Source organism: Sylvia atricapilla, chromosome 10 (assembly GCF_009819655.1).
Source record: "Sylvia atricapilla isolate bSylAtr1 chromosome 10, bSylAtr1.pri, whole genome shotgun sequence".
NCBI classification, from domain to species: Eukaryota; Metazoa; Chordata; class Aves; order Passeriformes; family Sylviidae; genus Sylvia; species Sylvia atricapilla.
The window spans coordinates 1767187-1783965 of NC_089149.1; the positions used below are offsets into that span (position 1 = coordinate 1767187).

The 16779-nt window shown below is 45.5% G+C and overlaps 1 protein-coding gene across 1 annotated transcript; it reads right to left on the reverse strand.

Moving 5' to 3' along the window:
- PPM1L (protein phosphatase, Mg2+/Mn2+ dependent 1L) lies at positions 1 to 8163 on the reverse strand. The gene is made up of 3 exons (XM_066325690.1): positions 7993 to 8163; positions 4535 to 4696; positions 1 to 1483 (listed from the first exon to the last, which is right to left on the reverse strand). The coding sequence occupies exons 1-3, from the start codon at positions 8027 to 8029 to the stop codon at positions 1134 to 1136; spliced, it is 549 nt and encodes a 182-aa protein (XP_066181787.1). The 5' UTR covers positions 8030 to 8163; the 3' UTR covers positions 1 to 1133.
- Positions 8164 to 16779: the final 8616 nt, after the last annotated feature.

The following is a 16779-nucleotide window of genomic DNA, read 5'->3' on the forward strand; positions in this document are numbered from 1 at the left end:
TCCTGCCCTGTCCTTCTGCCATGACACAGCTGGCACCAGAGCTGCAGCAAACTCAAACTGGCCTCATTCCAACTTACAGCAGTCACACATCCCAAAATACAATTAAATACTGAAAGTTAGATCTAAACAGACTTTTTAAACCTAGATTGAACACAACCTTTCATCTCTACAGTGCATTGACGCTGCCTGGCGTTTGCAGGTCATCCCAAAAGCCGCTTCCAGAGGGGTCTGCCCTGGGATTAACGCCACAAATCCACCTGCAGTGGTACAAGGAAGTCTTCCACAGGCTTGACTTCCAGCTGGGTCGCTCTGAGGAGCGCCCTGGATGAGGTTCCCAACAGTCCCCAATGAAAATCCATTTTCTCTCACATCACTTTCCGAGTCCACGCCACAGAAATAAGGTCAGGGTGACGCTCAGTGAAGGACAGACATTCTGCCATCACAGCTGAGCTCTGTTCCCATCCCGGAGGTTCAGAACTCCCAGGATTTTGCTGAAGTTCACCATTGGTTGGTTTGGATACGATATGGCCTAGAAGAACTGTCCTAGAGTAATGCACAGCCTGAATAAACGTGGTAATTCAGGAGCTCTACCTACTCACATGCTCGGCAGGGGTCGAGTTTTGGGGAGAGGTTAAACAAAGCGAGAGCCAGCAGTGGCAGCAGGCTGAGAGTTGGCTCCTCGTCCTCCTCAAACCACAAACCCTTCTGGCTGCAGCTTTGCAGGGATGAGGAACACCAGAGCAGCTTCTGAGCAGTGACACCCACGAGGGAAAAGCAGCAGCACTGCCCTGACCCTGCCGTGCCCCCGAGGCAGCGCACGGGAGGGGAAGGGACCAAACCCAAAAAACCTACACGGGGTTCGTAAAGAAAAGTGAGAAATGGACGGTGCCAGTCGGTTCCTAAGGAGCAGCCAGGGCACAGGAGGCAGGGAACACGGGGACAAACTGGATTCTTGTCGCTCAGCATGGATTTTTTTTTTTTTTTTCTTGTTGTTGTTGTATTGCTCCTTCTGTCAAGCCAAGAACGGAGCCCAGAGGGATCGGCTCCTCCCGGGAAGAGCCCGCACGGCGTTTCTAGAGCTACAGATCCAACCTTGGGAGTCCTGAGCGGGCCCCAGGGGCTCCTCCCCTCCCTCACTGCTGCTCCTCGGCTTTGCTGCTATTCCTGAACTTCACCACCATGACTGTGATGTTGTCGGGGCAGCCCCGGTAGAAGGACTGCAGCACGATGCTCTTGGCGCCGAAGTGCGGCTCGTCCAGGCGCTCCTTGATGAACCTCACGGCCTCCTCGTTGCTGAAGGCGTCCCACAGCCCATCCGAGGCCAGGATCATGAACTCTGGCTGCAGTTTGTCCAGGTCAAAGCTCAGGATGTCGGGGTCAGGGATCACCACGTTGAGGTTCTTCAGGGGGTAGTCGCCCAGCGAGCGCGACATGGCCAGGATGCCCTGCACGCGCCACGAGCCGTTGAAGCTGATGAACCCACCTGGGGAGAAACAGCGGGAAAAAAACAACAAAGCAGCTCTTTGGAAAGTCCAGGTAGATCTCTGCTTCCTGCCAGAGCCGCCCAAAGACTCATCCTGAGGGGTTACAGAGCTCACCATTGGGAGATGCCTCTGGGAGATCTCGGAGCGTGGTGGGGAAGAGCTGGATTGCAACGGCTGGATCAGGAATGGCTCTGCTCTGCCTTCCCCAGGAATGGCTCTGCCTTCTCCAGGAATGGCTCTGCCTTCCCCCAGGAATGGCTCTGCTCTGCCTTCCCCAGGAATGGCTCTGCTCTCCCCAGGAATGGCTCTGCCTCTCCCCAGGAATGGCTCTGCCTTCCCCCAGGAATGGCTCTGCTCACCCCAGGAATGGCTCTGCCTCTCCCCAGGAATGGCTCTGCCTCTCCCCAGGAATGGCTCTGCCTCTCCCCAGGAATGGCTCTGCCTCTCCCCAGGAATGGCTCTGCTCTCCCCAGGAATGGCTCTGCCTCTCCCCAGGAATGGCTCTGCCTCTCCCCAGGAATGGCTCTGCCTCTCCCCAGGAATGGCTCTGCCTTCCCCCAGGAATGGCTCTGCTCACCCCAGGAATGGCTCTGCCTTCCCCAGGAATGGCTCTGCTCACCCCAGGAATGGCTCTGCTCTCCCCAGGAATGGCTCTGCCTCTCCCCAGGAATGGCTCTGCTCTGCCTTCCCCAGGAATGGCTCTGCTCTCCCCAGGAATGGCTCTGCTCACCCCAGGAATGGCTCTGCTCTCCCCAGGAATGGCTCTGCCTCTCCCCAGGAATGGCTCTGCTCTGCCTTCCCCAGGAATGGCTCTGCTCTCCCCAGGAATGGCTCTGCTCACCCCAGGAATGGCTCTGCTCTGCTCTCCCCAGGAATGGCTCTGCCTTCCCCCAGGAATGGCTCTGCTCTGCCTTCCCCAGGAATGGCTCTGCTCTCCCCAGGAATGGCTCTGCTCTCCCCAGGAATGGCTCTGCCTCTCCCCAGGAATGGCTCTGCTCACCCCAGGAATGGCTCTGCTCTCCCCCAGGAATGGCTCTGCTCTGCCTTCTCCAGGAATGGCTCTGCTCTGCCTCTCCCCAGGAATGGCTCTGCTCACCCCAGGAATGGCTCTGCTCTGCTCTCCCCAGGAATGGCTCTGCTCTCCCCAGGAATGGCTCTGCCTTCCCCAGGAATGGCTCTGCCTTCCCCAGGAATGGCTCTGCTCTGCTCTCCCCAGGAATGGCTCTGCTCTCCCCAGGAATGGCTCTGCCTTCCCCAGGAATGGCTCTGCTCTGCTCTCCCCCAGGAATGGCTCTGCCTTCCCCAGGAATGGCTCTGCTCTCCCCCAGGAATGGCTCTGCTCTCCCCAGGAATGGCTCTGCCTCTCCCCAGGAATGGCTCTGCCTCTCCCCAGGAATGGCTCTGCCTCTCCCCAGGAATGGCTCTGCCTCTCCCCAGGAATGGCTCTGCTCTCCCCCAGGAATGGCTCTGCTCTCCCCCAGGAATGGCTCTGCTCTGCCTTCCCCAGGAATGGCTCTGCTCTCCCCAGGAATGGCTCTGGCTCTGCTCACCCCAGGAATGGCTCTGCTCACCCCAGGAATGGCTCTGCTCTGCTCACCCCAGGAATGGCTCTGCCTCTCCCCAGGAATGGCTCTGCCTTCCCCAGGAATGGCTCTGCTCTCCCCCAGGAATGGCTCTGCTCTCCCCAGGAATGGCTCTGCCTTCCCCCAGGAATGGCTCTGTTCTGCCCCAGAAAACCCCCCAGCTTCTGGAACAGCACAGGAATTCCTGCTCCACACAGCTCCTCAGGAAACCCCTTGGAATTTTGTACAAGGAAAGAGTGAGGGCGAATGTTGACACCCCTGTGTTAGTGAGGAGAGGTGTTTGTGCTGGTGGGAGCACAGTGATAACCTTTAAAACGTTTTATATTCATGGAAAAACTCGTTTATTCCCATTTTGGAGGGGAGACAGGCCCTGCATTGCCAGGGCAATGCTCAGTGGAGGGTTAACACAAATCAGAGGAACTTCTTTTCTCCAGCAAAGAATTTGCTGCTGCTGTGGGAGCCAAACAAGGAATGGATTCCAAAAAGACTTTGACAAATCCAAGGAGAATTGGCTGTTAAACCTGATGATCCCAGTGTAACTTCCAGCCCAGGAGGTGGCTAAAGTGACAAGTGGTGAAAACAAGGAAGATTTATTGCTGGAAGGTTTCTTTCCCTCTACTCCTGCCACGATTTCCATGTTTGTGCTCCTTATATGGGAATAAAAACCAGCTTGGATGAAGCAGATTCACCCTCTGCTGATTTTAGCACTAAACCTCCCTCAGGCTTTGGGCAGGGGCTGAAGCTCCTGGGATGCTCCTGGTGATCCATGTGGAGATCCCAAGGGATGGTCACTGGGCTGTTGAGGGCGGCTCTCCCAACCCCAACCAGCTGCTTAAAGGGTGGATCATCTGCTGCCACCTCTGCCCTGTGACATCCCACTGGGATTTTGGGTGGAAAAAGGGAGATTTGATCTGCTGGTGCCTCAGCCCTGTGACATCCCACTGGAATTTTGGGTGGACAACAAATTTTATCTGCTGCCACCTCTGCCCTGTGACATCCCACTGGGATTTTGGGAGATTTGATCTCCTGGTGCATCAGCCCTGTGACATCCCAGTGGAATTTTGGGTGGAAAACAGGAGATTTGATCTGCTGCCACCTCTGCCCTGTGACATCCCACTGGGATTTTGGGTGGAAAACAGGAGATTTGATCTCCTGGTGCCTCAGCCCTGTGACATCCCACTGGAATTTTGGGTGGAAAACAGGAGATTTGATCTCCTGGTGCCTCAGCCCTGTGACATCCCACTGGAATTTTGGGTGGACAACAAATTTTATCTGCTGCCACCTCTGCCCTGTGACATCCCACTGGGATTTTGGGAGATTTGATCTGCTGGTGCCTCAGCCCTGTGACATCCCAGTGGAACTTTGGGTGGAAAACAGGAGATTTGACCTGCTGCCGCCTTCCCACCCTCTCATGGCGGAAACGTCCATTTTAGTGCCGAATGAAAAGCGAACCTCCCAACAACTCACCAGCTCTCTTGATCCTCTTCCTCTCCTTGAGCTGGTAGGGTTTGTGGTCGTGGGACAGGGGGATGGCATTGCCATCCTTGTCACACAGGACGCCCCGGGAGTCGCCCACGTTGGCCACGGTCAGCTCCTTGTCGGACAGCAGCGCGATCAGACACGTGGTGCCTGCAGGACACCGGGGTGGGAGGCAAAGGATGAACCCCACAGGGGGTGTAAAGAGCTGTTCCTGATCAGCAGGAAAAGGTTCTTTCATTCCCAGGATGGTTGAGTTGGGAAGGATTCCCAGGATGGGGGATCCAAGCTGTGACCCTCTGAGCACTGAGGTGACGTTAACAGCAGCAGAGGGGCTGAAATGGGAGGAATATTCCCCAATTCCCATCTCCTTTCCAGTTCCCATCTTTCCCCCCCCTCACCCCAAAACCAGCAGGACTCCAGCAAATATCAGCTAAAAAAAAAAAAAAAATCCCATTCTGGGGCTGACACCTGGCTCTGGATACAATCAAAATCAAAAATAAAATATCAATAAATATCTCCCAGGACTGCTTGACAGCAGGGAAAATTAAACTCCATCTCTTTCTTTTTGTCGTGCAATAATGAAACTGAATTTCTCCTGGGGAAGAAGGACCATGCATTAAGAGAAAAAAAAAAAAAATTTTCCACAGGACAAAACCAACTCCAGAACCTCCCAGCAGCAGGAATTCCTTGGCACGCTCCAATTAAATGCCAAAATGCCTTTAAATAACCAAAATTTGCCACAGATCAGGCACTGACCACCTCAGATGTTTAGGGATGCTGTAAATCAAAGGAATGGGATTAAGAGCCAGCAAAGCTTTGTTGGGAGAAAATATTCTTGCACAAAATTGCCTCAGCCTTAGCTAGTCAAGAATGCCACTTTTTAAACTAAAGGATTTAGAGATTAGGAGAGGATTTGTCCCCATCTGTCACTTTTGGCCTCCTTTCATTTTTTAAAGCTTCCTTACTCAAACCTCACTAAAAAAAAAATCTTGCCAGCATTTGACTATTTCCAGATAAACTCATTTTATTTGTAGGCTCTGAGGGATTGATTTCCTAAAGGGAAAGATTCCCAAAAAGAGAGAAGGATTCACACTGGGATGTGGAGTCCATCAAGGGCTGCACTTTATTGATATTGGATGTTGCCACAAAGACCAAATTAACACCCCAAATCGTGGTGTTCAATTAAAATTAACAAAATCAACACCCAGATCTTTTGAGCTTTATTCTGGCAAATGGATGCAGCTGAACTCGACTCACTTTGGGAAACATCCCTGGGGAGAAAAGAGCTACCTGGGGCTGCAAAATGATCCTTCCAAGAGGGCTGGGCGAGGTTTCCTGGCTGGAAAAGGACTGGGAGTGTTTCCCTAAGCTCCACACCCTGCTGCAGTCAGTGCCTGAGCCCCTGGAGCCCCTCAAACATCTCCTTTTCCACCTTCCCTGGCTCACACCTGCTGGAATTCCACCTGCTCATCATTATTGTGGAGGTGGAACCCCTGACAATGCTCCAGGATGGGTTTGGGTGATCCCTTCACATCATCCCCCCTGCCAGACAAAACTGCGTTTTCACCCTTTGTGTTGCCATCACTTTTCTTTTAAAGGATTTTTTTTTCCCCCTCACTTTTTGTGCCCTGAGTTGATTTTGCAGTGGGGGAAAAAAAAAACTAATAAAAAAAGCCAAAAAAAAAAAAAAAAAAGGGGAAAATGCCACCACCAAGGGCTGGAGCAGCCAGGATCACCAGCAGCTGCTGTAATTATATTTAACTGCCCATTTTCTGTGCTTTGCTGACAATCAGCTCTCACTTCAAGGGCAGGTAGAGCCATTTCTGCCTTTCTCATAAATAAGAGACACAATTAGGAGGATGAGGGGGCTCCACTGCTGTGTTTTCATCTCTGGAGGTGCCTCCACCTGTTTGGCCAGCTGGAATTTTGGGGTTTCATTTCCAGCTCTGCTGCTGGCAATTTTCTGAACCAGTCATTACAGAGCTTCTCAATTCCACATGATTTTTTTTTTTTTTTGCTGGATGAGATAAATCCCCAAATATGTGTTTCAAGCAGTTTTAATCTTTATTTTCGCTGTATGAACACGGAGATTTCCATAAAGGAAAAAGCTTGCTTTTCCTTCTGCCAGGAATCACTCATTTCCCTGCATTTTCTCCTCCCTAAAAAACTCCTGTGCATGGAAATAAGTGGAGAGGAGCTGGAGGAAACTAAGGGAAAAATAAAATGACAGGATTCGCTGGAGTGGGGGAATTCTGTGTGAGAAAAGATCAACAGAGGTGACAGAAAGCAACAACTTTTGAAGCTTATTTTTTATGGATCATTAAAGGCAGGCTCTGTGTGATGACAGAAACATTCTGCACCCTCATTTTACCTCTGCTGCCTTTTGAGAACCCACCATCCAAGCCCTTCGTGGGAGGTGGATTTTGCAGAAGGATCTAAAAGCTGCAAGGCATTTCTAACTGCTTGAAAACAAAATGCTACAAAAAGGTGAGTGCCAGATCTGAAAACTCTTGAGTTCACTGTCAGAAAGCCTCCAAAATTGCCTGGGTTTGGCCATTAATGAAATGAAATAAATTTAATTTGCCTGGGTTTGGCTGCCCATGACCTGGTGTCACATTTGAAGTTGGGTTTTGTGCCTGCCCAGTCCAGCCTCAGCTGGGAAAGCCCAAAAATCTGTTATTTGTGAAGGGGAAAAGAGGAAAAACCCAAAAATCTGTTATTTGTGAAGGGGAAAAGAGGAAAAACCAGGTGGTGCCAGGGCCAGTGCAGAGACTGGGAGATCAATCAACAGCAGTGCACAGAGCAAAAGTGCTGGGAGGAGGAGGAGGAGGAGAAAAAGGAGAAGGAGAAAGAGAAAGAAGAAGAAAAAAAAAAGATGAAAGAAGGAGAAAAAGAAGAAGAAGGAAAAGAAGAAGAAGAAAGAAGAAGAAAAAAGAAAAAAGAAGAAGAAAGAAGAAGAAAGAAGAAAAACGAAGAAAATGAAAGAAGGCAGAAGAAGAAGAAAGAAAAAAGAAGGAAGAAGAAGAAAAAGAAGAAAGAAGAAAAAGAAGAAGAAGGAAGGAGGAAGAAGAAGAAGGAAGAAGAAGGAAGAAGGAAGAAGAAGAAAAGGAAAAAGAAGAAGAAAAGGAAAAAGAAGAAGAAAAGGAAAAAGAAGAAGAAAAGGAAAAAGAAGAAGAAAAGGAAAAAGAAGAAGAAAAGGAAGAAGAAGAAGAAAAGGAAAAAGAAGAAGAAAAGGAAAAAGAAGAAGCAGTAGTAGCAGCAGTAGTACAAGTAGCAGTGGTAGTAGCACTTCCCACAGCAGCCTGACTCCAGGAGGAACAAACATTTCCTGAGGACAAGGACAAAAGCCCAACAACCTGCAGCGGGTGTTTGGGGCGAGACTGAAAATAAACCATTTTTGGGAGCGGGCAGCAAAATGTGAATTCCAAGGCAGGGCCAGCCCTTACCTGCCTCATCATAGGACACAGTCAGCTTCTCCAGCATCTCCCTGTCGATGGAGAGGATCTGCTGCTCCAGGATGCTCTGGTAGGACAGGACACTGTTCTCCTTGTCCTTCTCGTAGTCCTGCAGGTGCTGCTTCAGCACTTCGGGCAGCCGCGACTTCACGTACTCTGCTGCAGACTGTGGGGCAAGAGCAGGGCTGTAATTAATGCATCTGTGGTAATTAATTAATGCATCTCTGGTAATTAATGCATCTGTGGTAATTAATACAATTGGAGCTGAGGCACAGCCCAGCCTCCATCAGGGGGGTTTCTGCACACACCCAGCAGAGAGCTGATGGCTTTTGGAAATATGTTGAGGAAGATGAATCAGGGAAACCTTATCAATAGGATTGCTGAGCAAAGATTCTGAAAATGTGAAACCTGTAATGGAAATAGAAATGAAAGCTGACTTTGAGTTGTAGGATACTGAGTCTTAGTTACTATAGAACCTGAAAACAATGGTCTAGCTGCAGGAGAATCCCTTTGGATTGAACAATCCCTTTCTGCTGGCTGAGGGATCCAAAGGTCAATGCAGCAAAACAGAAGTCTAAAGAGTACTTTTTAGAGTTTAAAATATAACACAGTATGGTAATGTAGTAGTTCTTATAGGCTGGGTGTAGATTCTATAGGATTTTGTGTCTTGTGTTGGTTGGTCACTGAAAATTAGAATATTCATCACAAAAGGAGATATAATGGATTGTAACAAAGACTGTGTGCTCTTAACTCTCTTAACTCTCACCCTTCCTCTTCCCCCTGCCCTTTGCTCTCTCTCTCCCTTCTCTCTCAGCTCTCCCCCTGCTGTTCTCTCTCCCTCTCTCTTTGGGATCCCCTCCAGCCCAGGCTGGTGGCTGAAGGCAGGACCCTTTTACCCAGACCCTTACAATAAACCCACATGTTCCAGAATATCCAGGTCGGCAGAATTCCTTGTCCCAGCCTCTGTGGATTCTCCTACAGAACTACAACAATCACATCTCTTCATTCTACATTTTAGAGTAACCCCGTGGCCAGGTTTAAATCAAATTTAAAGGCTTGACTCTAATTTTTTTTTGGTTTTTTATTCTGAATTTTAAAGCACGAAGTGGCGGAGTGGAATCGAGTTTGATGTCTTTATTCTGCATTTTTAAAGCACCACGTGGCGAGGTGAATTCAAATTTAAAGACTTTAAATTTTTATTCTAAATTTTAAAGTGGCAAGGTGAAATCAAATTGAATGGCTTTATTCTAAATATTTATTCTAAATTTTAAAGCACAAAGTGGCAGAGCAGAATAAAATTTAATGTCTTTATTTTAAATAATTATTCTAAATTTTAAAGCACCATGTGGCGAGGTGAAATCAAATTTCAAGTCTTTATTCTAAATTTTAAAGTGGTAAGGTGAAATCAAATTTAATGTGTTTATTCTAAAATTTTATTCTAAATTTTAAGGAACCATGTGGCAAGGTGAAATCAAATTGAATGTCTTTATTCTAAATACTTATTCCAAATTTTAAAGCACAAAGTGGCGGAGCAGAATAAAATTGAATGGCTTTATTCTAAATTTTTATTCCAAATTTTAAAACACCACATGGCGAGGTGAAATCAAATTTAAAGACTTTATTCTAAATGTTTAAAGGACAACATGGCAGAGCGAAATCAAATTGAATGTCTTGATTCCAAATTTTTTATTTTAAATTTTAAAGCACCACGTGGAAGAGCAGAATCGAATTGATTCTAAATTTTCATTCTAAATTTTAAGCACCACGTGGCGAGATGAAATCAAATTGAATGTCTTTATTCTAATTTTTTAGTCCAAATTTTAAAGCACAACGTGGCAGAGTGGAATCAAATTCATTGCCTTTATTCTAAATTTCCAGTCTAAATTTTAAACACAAAGCGGCAGAGCAGAATCAAATTTAATGTGTTTTTTTGTAGGTTTTTTTTTTTTTTTTAATCATTTTAAAGCACAGAGTGGAATCACTGCTCCTGATACCCCACTGGGCCATAAATATTTATATCCACACCCACAAACACAGATAAAATCCCTTTAATTCCTTCCTGTGGGAATTAACACAAGGGGGCATGGTTGGGCTGAGGCTGGAGCTGGGAGTAAAGCTGGAGTAACACTGGAGTAACACTGGAGTAACCAACACCTGCAGAGAGCCAACCCCAAATTCCTCATTTTCCAGCCCCTGCCCTGGGATTGTCCCATTCCCACTGGGACAGGGAAGAGAAATTTTCTATTTCTGGTTTGTTTTTCTTTTTTTCTAATAGAAAAAATTCCCCTTTTCTGGTTTAATTTGGTTTTTTTTTTCATTTTTTTTTTCTCTCTGACAAAGCAGCAAGGGCTCGGTGTTCCAGTTTTCCTGCCAATCTCAAGGGAAAAAAAAGAAAAATAAATGATAATAATGTTTGATTCCAGGCCTGGGAGTGACCAGAAATCACCTCTGCTCTGCTCCAGCCTCTTCCTGGGGTTATATTTAATTTTCCAAAATCAATCAGCGATTAAATTGCCATCTTAAAATATTCCTGAAGTTTTGTTCCTGCACGCTGCTCCTGTGTGGAACCGCTCCTGGAAAACCAAAGGAGCTGCCCATGGGAATAATTAATTAATTATTAATTAATATTACATTTCAAGAGTTGTGGGGTTTTTTCCCACAGGAAAAAGGCACATCACAAATAGATTATTTTAGCCCAAGGTCAGGAATTTGTGTTTAATGTGAGAACAGATTTGTTCTTTTTTTGATCTCTGGACGGGAATTTTTTTGAACTCAGGAATTTGATTTCTCAGTTTTTCTCCTCATCATCCCTATGGGAGAGCAATTCCACAACCACTTCTCCAAAACTGAAATTCCAGCATCCCCTGGGAATCTGCTCCCAGTCTGAAGCAAATCAAATAAAAGATTGACTTTAATACCTTAATTGACTTGAGGGTAGTTCGTCCTACCACGGAAAATTTAATATTTCATATAAAGAGAATATATTTTGAAATATCTACAATGGAATATACTCACAGAGCTTATCAACTACAAAAATCCCATTTTTCTCTCTTCACTCAACCCCCTCATGACATAAAAATCCCATCAGGAATTGTTGAAATCCTTCATTCTTCAGCACCCTGAACCCAAATTTGCTCACTTTTTTTTAATGGACGGGGGGAAAAAAAAATCCAAATCAAATTTTCCTTTTATAAAGGATGCTGAATTTGGCTCTCTGAAGTGGCTCCTTCTGGGAGCTGCTTTGGACACGGGGAAGATGAAATCAAATTTAAAGTCTTCATTGTAAATTTTACAGCAAAGGAAAGGAAAAGTTTGAAATGTTCATTGTGGGTTTCTTCACGAAGCCGCCTCAAAAATTAAGTGGTGCCTGGACAAAACTTCTCATCCCTCGCTGAATTTGGGAAATTTGGGGAAATTCCTCAAAATTCCACGTTTCTGGCATTGAAACACTCAACCAAACTTTAATTCATTGTGGTGCTGCTCGGTGGAAATCCTTCCCCAAGAGGCAGCGCCTTGGGAACGCTGCTCATTCCCAAGGCAGGGAGGCAGAATATCCCAAATTGCCCCATTTTTCCGCTCCAATGGAGCTCCCTGTGCGGGCACAACGAGTGACCCCAGAGCTCCGTGACCAAACTCGTTAATTAAGACACCAAGCTCATTAATTAAACAGCTCCACGGCCCTGGGAAAAGGCAGAGTGGAAAACAAGAGCTGCGGGAAGGTCAAGACGTGGCATGGGGAAGTTCTGAGCGATCCAATTAGCCAGAAAAGACATGATTTATTAACATTTCCAATTAAACACACGCAGATTTTATTGCCTCTGCCCCTCACACGTGGCACCAATTTCCAGGGAGAGAGAGGGAACATCGCAGATTTATGATATTCCTGGCCTGGAGAGAATTCCTTGTGCTTTTCCCAGCTACGGCAGACATCCCAGGGAGCAGGAAAACACAGGAGCCAGGCAAAATAAAACACAGGAAAAGAACATTTTCCAGATTTAACCAAGGATTTAACCAGGGAAATAAAAAGGATTATATATATAAAGACAAATATAAGGGTTTACCAGGGAAATAGAAGGGATTATATATATAAGGATAAATATAAGGGTTTACCAGGGAAAAATAAAAAGGATTGACTAGGGAAAATAAATATAAGGGTTTACCAGGGAAAAATAAAAAGGATTGACCGGGGAAAATGAAAAGGCTCCATGGCAGAGTTTGGCATTCCTGGTGTAAGCCCTAAACCAGAGGGGACACCAAGATGCCACTGTCACATCCCATTGTCCTCCCTTTGCACAGGATCACCAAAAAACCACCAAAAATCCACCTGATCACCCCAAATTTCCACCTTCAGGGGTGATGTCCCAGCGCTGGAAGGATCCAAATCCAGGTTGGACAGGGCTTGGGATAGTGGGAGGTGACCCTGCTCAGGGCAGGGAGTGAAACCAGATCATTTTTAAAGTCAAAGAAAGGACACAAAGATTTCTGAGGCTTGACCGTGCCAAAGTTTCAAAGTTCCAAGTCGAAGAAGGTTTTTGGGAGCAAACTTTAGGGAAATGTCAGTGCAGAAAAATCCCAGGATTAACTTGGTTAAATCCTGAGCTGCCCAGTGAGCTCAGACTGACACACCCACACAGTCACGTTATAGCCAAAAAGAATATAAACACAAAAGCTAAAGAATAAAACGACTTGGAGCACGAGCAGCTCGGAAGGGTTCCACAAATCCGTCTGGAAGGAGGAAAACGCAGAGAAAATGGAGTTTTCCTGAGCAGTGACAGGTGACAATGGCCTGAGAGCTCCAGGATTTCATGGCTCTGTCCTAAACTGCTCATTACCTGTCTCTGGAGTCACCACCTGTCCCCTGCAGCTACATCCCAGGCAAAGAACCAAAACCTTTGGCACAACAGGGCAGGAACAGGTTGGGAAGTGCTTGTAAAGATGAATTTTCTTTCTGTTTTCCAGCTGGCTGGGGCAGTTGAAATCCACCCAGGAACACGCAGGTAAATGAACTGAAAAAAATCTCTTTAAGGAAACTCTGTGGCTGAAAATCCCCAGGGGATGGGGAGATGCTGCTTGGGCAGGGCTCTGTTAAAATAACCCAAAGGGAAAGAGGTGGAATGACAGAGCATCAGTTCAAAAACTGGGAGAGGGGATCAGATGGCTCCTAGCTCCAGGAAAAAGCTGGGATTTGGAAGGCACAGGGATTCCTCACTCCTGTCCTCTGCAGCCTCAGCAGCAAATTCTGTGCTCAGCCCAATAAACCCCCTGAAGTTGCACAGATCACCCCAAATCCTTCCTGCTGCTCTCCCCTCAGGGATCCCCAGGAAAACCTTCCATGGAAATCAGGAAATCCCAACAGATTTCAGAGAATCCTCAGGAATTAAGATCCAAATCCAAAGCCTCCCTGGAGCCAAAGGTGTTCCCAGGGTGGGGGACACTGTCACTGTCACTGTCCCACTCACAGCATCCCCATCCTGCCTGAAAAAGATGGGAAATCACGGCAAAGATTCCAGCCAGAGCTGCTGTTTGAAATCCCACGGTGATCCCACGTGTATTTTCACCGTCCACACCTCAGACCAGCACTCCTTAGCAGAAACATTTCTAAATTCACCTTTTTTGGACTTGCAGCTTTTTTTTTTTTTTTTTTTTTTTTTTTTTTTTTTTTTTTTTTTCCAAAAAAGCCCCGAATCCACCCACACAATTCATCATTCTAAGAAAAGTGCACTTAACTTATTAAACATCTCTCAATGGGAAAGTAAAAAGCGTGGAATAATGGGGCTGTGGATGAGGAATGTATTCCACAAAATCCAGCAGTGAATTTTTTGCAGCAATTCCCTGAGGTTTTCCTGCTCATTTCTAGAAAGGACAGCACAGAAATATCTATAGATTGCCACAGACACATCAATTAAAATTCCTGGGTTTAAAAAAAAAAATCCCATCCCAGATGAAATAAAAGAGCTGGAATCCAACTTGTCCATGGCAGAGATGTGCCACCTTCCAGGGGTCACCTTGAGCAGCTCCTTCCTCTGGGTTTATTCCCATTTTAGTGCCATTCCAAGAGTTTTCTTGGAAGTGGCTAAAGAAGATTCCCTGGATTGCTGCCTCCCTGGGCAGCCAAATTTATGGCAGCCAAATCTCTTCACACAGGGAAGGGCTGGGGTGGGGATGGAATCCCCCAATTCTGCTCCCAGAATTCCAGGGAATTCCTGCTTCCTGCTGGAAATTCCTGCTCCTTTCCCATCCCAGCCCTGATTTTCAGGATAAGCAGGAACAGCTCCCCTGAAGCCAGTGGGATTTTGCTGAGGTAAACCTCTTGGAATAAGGACGTGGAGCTGGGAATGGGAAATTCCAAGGGAAAACACAGGAGAGTAAAACAGAATCTGCTCTCCTGGGAGAACACAAGATCCACAAATGGCACCAGGACAAACATGCCAAGAGAATTTTTCCTTTAATATCAAATTTTGGTGCATTCAGCCAATTATTTCTACCTAAAAATGTCCTTTTTTTCCTCTACAATAAACGTTATTTCCACAGCAGACCCAAATATGAGCTCAAACCCATCTTTGACTTCACCAGACACCTTCTAACGACGAGCAAAATTAACCTAAGCTCCAAGGAGATGGCTCAAGTTCAAATCAGTATTCGCCCAGGATTGTCAGAGATTTATGAAATCCGTAATTACAGTCATCCACAGCTGCAGGAAATAATGGATTGCCCAGTGAGGACTGGGAAGAGTGAAAAGGGAAGGAAAAACCATCTGGGATTTGGGTTTGCTGGGAGCACACGGAGCCTGAGCTCCTTTGGCACAGCCCAGTTGTGGATTTGTGGCCGAGAACCACCTTCCCCACGTGGGTAAAAAATAAACCCACGGTGATTTAGGGCCCCAAATCACATATTTCAGCCCTTCAGACAGCCCCTGGCTGCTTAAAGAGAATTCCTGAAGTGTTTGAGCTGCTCAAGGTGACCCCTGGAAGGTGGCACATCTCTGCCATGGAAAAGGTGGATTCCAGCTCTTTTATTTCATCTGGGATGGGATTTTTTTTTTTTTTAAACCCAGGAATCTTAATTGATGTGTTTATGTCAAGCTATAGATATTTCTGTGGTGTCCTTTCTAGAAATGAGCAGGAAAACCTCAGGGAATTGCTGCAAGGATTTCCTGATGGATTTTCTGGAATACATTCCTCGTCCCAAGGAAGCCACCAAGATGTGGGATGGAAAAAGGGATTTATTCTGTTCTCCCTGCCTCAGCAGTCACAGGGTGACAATCCACAAAATCCCAGTCATTTCCCATTTCCCACTGAGGGAAACAGTGGCACAAAGCACGGTTTTAATGGCTGCTTTTAATTAATGAGTGAGAATTAACAAGCCCGTGCCCTGTATGATGGAGGACACAAGGGGAGACCACCCTTGTGGTCCAGGAATGTTCTGGAACCTGGAGGTCTCATTAAAACATGGATTTCACCAAGGAAGGGGCATCATTATAATGCTCTTTTCTGGCATCAGCACTCCCCTGCCTCAGTCTCTGAGAAATCATGAGGAAAAACAGGAAAATATTCCCAGCCAGATCTTCCCAACCCTTGGAATCTGATGATGTGAGCTGTGAGAGGGAGAATTCCCATTCCTCAGGGAATGTCCCCGTGGCTTCCAGCCTTTGGGGACTTTCAGTGGAATCTCTGTCACCTCCATTCCCCTTTCTCATGTAAATCCATGCAAATGCAGCCAATTATCCCACGAGTGATGAGCTGGAATTCCTGCAGTCAGCCCCTGACACAGTTCCCTGCAATCCCACTCCTGGATTCCAGCCTGGGGCTTTGGGGGAATCATCGCAGCAAGGAGCTGGAGGAGGATTTATCAACACCCAAGTGAGTCATGAACACCCAACCCACCTCCTCACTTTAATAAATTTTTAAAAGAAATAATATTCATTCATTTTATTTATCACTTTTTATGTATCACGTTATTACTTTTTAATATAGTAATGATTTAGCGCTTTATTTCAATACTTTATTATTATATTAATTAATATATAAATTTTCATCAATAATATATATTAAATTTGAAAAGTTTTTAAAAGAACTATTTTATTTATTATTTTATTTTGAATCTGTTTTTAAAATTTGAACGTATTTAAAGTTTATTTTAAAGTAATTTTTTTCCATTACTTTTTCTTTATTACGTTATTACTATTTAATATCTTCATGCTTTGGCACTTCAATAAGAAAATAAATTTAAAGAAATAAAAAGTAAATAAAAATTATTTAAAATAAAGTTTTATTTATTACTTTTTTAACTTATTACATTCCTACTATTTAATATTTTAGTTCTTTAATACTTTATTAACATTTAATATTTATTACTTTTATTATGTCCATCATAATTAATATGATAATTATGATGGACATAATAATTATCACCACTGCCCTGGGAGCTCATGGGGCCCCTAAATTTTCCTTCAGGACCTCCTTGTGCAATATCAAACCAATATTTATTAATTGCAACTTGTTTGCAGCTGCAAATGTGTGCAATTCCTCTGGATTTATCAGTTATTTAGGGATAATTCCACTGAAAACTGGAGAAGTTACGATTTTCCAAGTGACCACATCGAGTCAATAATTTCTGTTTATTGTTAAATAGAATTGTGTCCTCAATGGGCACAGACTGAAACGCAGGAAATTCCATCAAAACTTAAATCAAAGTTTGGTTTTTGGGGTTTTTTTTTTTGTGTGTGTTCTGGTCAAACACAGGCTGTGGAATCACCAGCCATGGAAATCCCAAATCCCA